The sequence below is a fragment of the Squalius cephalus genome (assembly GCF_949319135.1).
Source record: "Squalius cephalus genome assembly, chromosome: 8".
Taxonomy (NCBI): Eukaryota; Metazoa; Chordata; class Actinopteri; order Cypriniformes; family Leuciscidae; genus Squalius; species Squalius cephalus.
Window position 1 is genome coordinate 38772838 of NC_137129.1, and position 3662 is coordinate 38776499.

Here is a 3662-nt window from a genome sequence, read left to right on the forward strand (position 1 = left end):
GGCAGTTCAGGTGGCCAGGGCAGAGCAGGCTGTGCAGGCAGCCAGGGCGGAGCAGGCAGTTCAGGTGGCCAGGGCAGAGCAGGCTGAGCAGGCTGTGCAGGCTGTGCAGGAGGCCAGGGCGGACTAGGCAGTGCAGGCAGTCAGGGCGGACCAGGCAGTGCAGGTGGCCAGGGCGGAGCTGGCAGTTCAGATGGCTAGGGTGGACCAGACAGCGCAGGTGGCTATTTGTGTAGCTTCGAGTAATTGACCCTGTGCACAAGAAAAATGCTAACTTCCGGTTTGAGGGCGGAAATGGGGTACTTCGTTTCCGGTTGCCGCCTTGTTTACATCAGTGGACCGGCGTTAAGTTAGTTTAATCGTTCGCATTGGACCTAAAACATAAAAAAAAACGATTCACTTTTCAAAGGGCAGTCGGTGGTAATAACCACCATTGCTGCGTGCCACTATGTACCGCCGGGGGGAGATTCAACACAACCTTGATCTTCCATAGTTTCCCAAAGGAACTTAATTTACGCGCCCAGTGGCTTGTTAAAATCAGAAGGGAAGGTTTCACCCCCACCACCAACTCCAGAGTGTGCAGTCGGCACTTTGAGCAAGAAGAGATAGTAATATCTTCTTCTGGAAAGCGGTGTCTTCGACCTAAGGCAGTTCCATCCTTGTTCGGTTAGAATAATTACACTAAAAAACCCCAGCGACCCGGAGTGTGGGAGCGCCGTCCTCGAGCAATCCAGGTTTTGGACCGCGCTCCAGAGGATGACTCCACCATGGACATGGTGACTGAGGTGGATGAAAACACACCTGTCTCTGGTTGTGCTGAGTTGGCTCCGACACCCCTGATGAAAGACCACGATTACACAGCCAGCTCTTTCATCGTGGTCGACCGGATGAAATTTGAGAACATGTCAAGGCAGATCGAGGAGCTCACAAGGCAGCTCGAGTCACATCATTTGGAGAGATTTGGGTTGCAGCGGTTTGCCACATCACCTGATGACTTTCGGTACTATACCAGGTAAGAAATCAGAGATTTCACACCATCACATTTGGTGTATTTTCTTTTCTTTGTTCTGTAAATAATACATATTTTATGAATATATACATACATGTCACGGGACAGATCTATCCCTTACAACAAAGTCAGCCTCATCTCCGCTGACGAGGCAATAAAAAGCTTATCAGCAGCAGGCGGTGATTTGATTAGCTTTAAAGTTTCACGATAGCTGTATAATAGTTTGGCTAGTTGGCTAGATTTTTGCGGTTCCATACAATGCGTGTGTGGTGAGTGTCTGATGTGTGTGGATTGTGACTTTGTGTGTTTCAGTAAAGAAGAATAAAATATAATGAAGGAAATATAATTAACAGATCTAGAGAAAACAACGCTAGATTCCATGTTCACAACTTGAGAATGTTTTGATGTAATCTGAATGCCATCAATAGAAAAACTATATGATATGTGCTGTTTGTATGCAGATTTCCATCATATGAGCATTTCATGGCCTTTTGGAATCTAATCCAAGAGGCAACGAGCAGAATGGTGAGAGTCACCAGTGGTCAGAAGAACCTTTCCACCAGTACATCCACTGAGAGCCCTATGAACAGATCAACAGTAAGTTCTACAATAAACATATACTGCCAGCTTGGTCCATGTGAATTACACATTTTGCACTGTTAGCTGTGTTTTGTTTTTTGCTTGCTCTGGCACTCTTGTTGTCTGTGCAAGTGACTACCTGCTTTTGTTGCTCTGCTCCTTTGGCTGCTCAGCTCCACGCTGGCCTGCTATAGGCAGCTTACTCTTTACCACCAGTTAAATCATTGATGAAAGTTTCCAATTTTTAGATTACATACACCCCCACATGCACTGCATATTTTAATCACCTTAGTTTGTGTATTTTATCTTTGTTGTATAGTGTTTCTATCTATTAATAATACGGTAACTATTTTCCCCAGAAATTGCTGCCAATTGACGAGCTCTTCCTCTTCCTTAACTATCTATCAACCGGCTGTACACAAAGGGACCTTGCTCACAAGTTCAACATCCACAGAGCTACAGTGAGTCGAATAGTTGTGACGTGGTCCAACTTTCTATATACTTTACTTGGATCTCTCTCGATATGGATGACAAGCGGATCAGTGAGAGCAAACTGCCCCACAGATTTCCATGGGACTTATGAAAACACCCAGGTCATCCTTGACTGCACAGAAATGAGGTGCCAAACCCCTACCCCTGGTCAAGAAATGGATGGTCTGATTTTCTGGTGGCCGGATTTCCTAATCCATTCTATAATGAACTTTGACACCACACTCTCCTGGCAAAATAAAGGTCAATAACACATCACAGGATGTTTAACAATACTCCATACAGTTTTGGAAATGATTTGCTGTTACTCTGCAAATAAAACTGCTTTACTTTTACAGTGTTGTCTACAGCTTTGTTCTGTGTGCTTCCTGTTGACTGTGATAGATTTTTTTTAGAAGACCCATTTATTATGACCGCCGCGGTCATATAGGGATTGTCAAAGTTTTTTTTTTTTTTTTTTCGTCATCTACTGAATTTTTCGTCAACAATACCAGGGACACCGAAACACCGGGGAACATGAAATTTGGTGGGCATGTAGCCCCACTAGACTTTTACGGAAAAATTTTGTTTGGTCCCCGGGGGCCACTCCCCCCCCCCCGTGCTGGGCCCCCCCCAAACCCAAAAAATGCAGTTTTTCCTAAATAACTACCTGAGCCGTGGCACCGAGGATGAAGAAATTTTTATGGTATGTTGGTCTTAAGGGCCCACATCAACCTAGCCCATAATCGATTGTCAATTTTTTTTATTTTTTTTTTCGTCATCTACTGAATTTTTTCGTCAACGATACCAGGGACACCAAAACACCGGGGAACATGAAATTTGGTGGGCATGTAGCCCCACTAGACTTTTACGGAAAAATTTAGTTTGGTCCCCGGGGGCCACTCCCCCCCCACGCTGGGCCCCCCCAAACCCAAAAAATGCAGTTTTTCCTAAATAACTACCTGAACCGTGGCACCGAGGATGAAGAAATTTTTATGGTATGTTGGTCTTAAGGGCCCACATCAACCTAGCCCATAATCGATTGTCAAAGTTTTTTTTTTTTTTTTCCGTCATCTACTGAATTTTTTCGTCAACGATACCAGGGACACCGAAATACAGGGGAACATGAAATTTGGTGGGCATGTAGCCCCACTAGACTTTTACAGAATTTCGTTTGGTCCCCGGGGGCTACACCTCCCCCCCCCCCCCCCCCCCCGCGCTGGGCCACCCCAAACCCAAAAAATGCAGTTTTTCCTAAATAACTACCTGAACCGTGGCACCGAGGATGAAGAAATTTTTATGGTATGTTGCTTTTAAGAGCCCACATCAACCTAGCCCATAATCACTCATTTGTGATTTGCGCCCCTCCCATAAAAAATGAAAATGCAATATTATTCTGCTTTAATCGCCCCTATCTTCAGTTGAGATGTTCAGAACTGCACCATATTTCATGTGTATGATTAACTTGACATCCTCTGGGGGTATGCTAAATTTCGTAGAATTTCATCCATGGGGGGGTATAAAATAAATTCATTTATGTGCACATTTAGTGACTGTACACTCATCGGCCTGTAGATGGTGGTGTTGAGCGAAGGGTTGCTGGTTTAGG

General features: G+C 44.9%; 1 protein-coding gene across 1 annotated transcript; it reads left to right on the plus strand.

Moving 5' to 3' along the window:
* Nucleotides 1-628: 628 nt before the first annotated feature.
* LOC307163335 (uncharacterized protein) lies at nucleotides 629-2325 on the plus strand (the record flags this gene model as incomplete). Its single annotated transcript, XM_079879369.1, has 3 exons — nucleotides 629-1009; nucleotides 1468-1603; nucleotides 1945-2325. Exons 1-3 carry the CDS (start codon nucleotides 765-767, stop codon nucleotides 2323-2325), a joined length of 762 nt encoding a protein of 253 aa, XP_079735495.1. The 5' UTR covers nucleotides 629-764.
* Between the last annotated feature and the right edge of the window lie 1337 nt (nucleotides 2326-3662).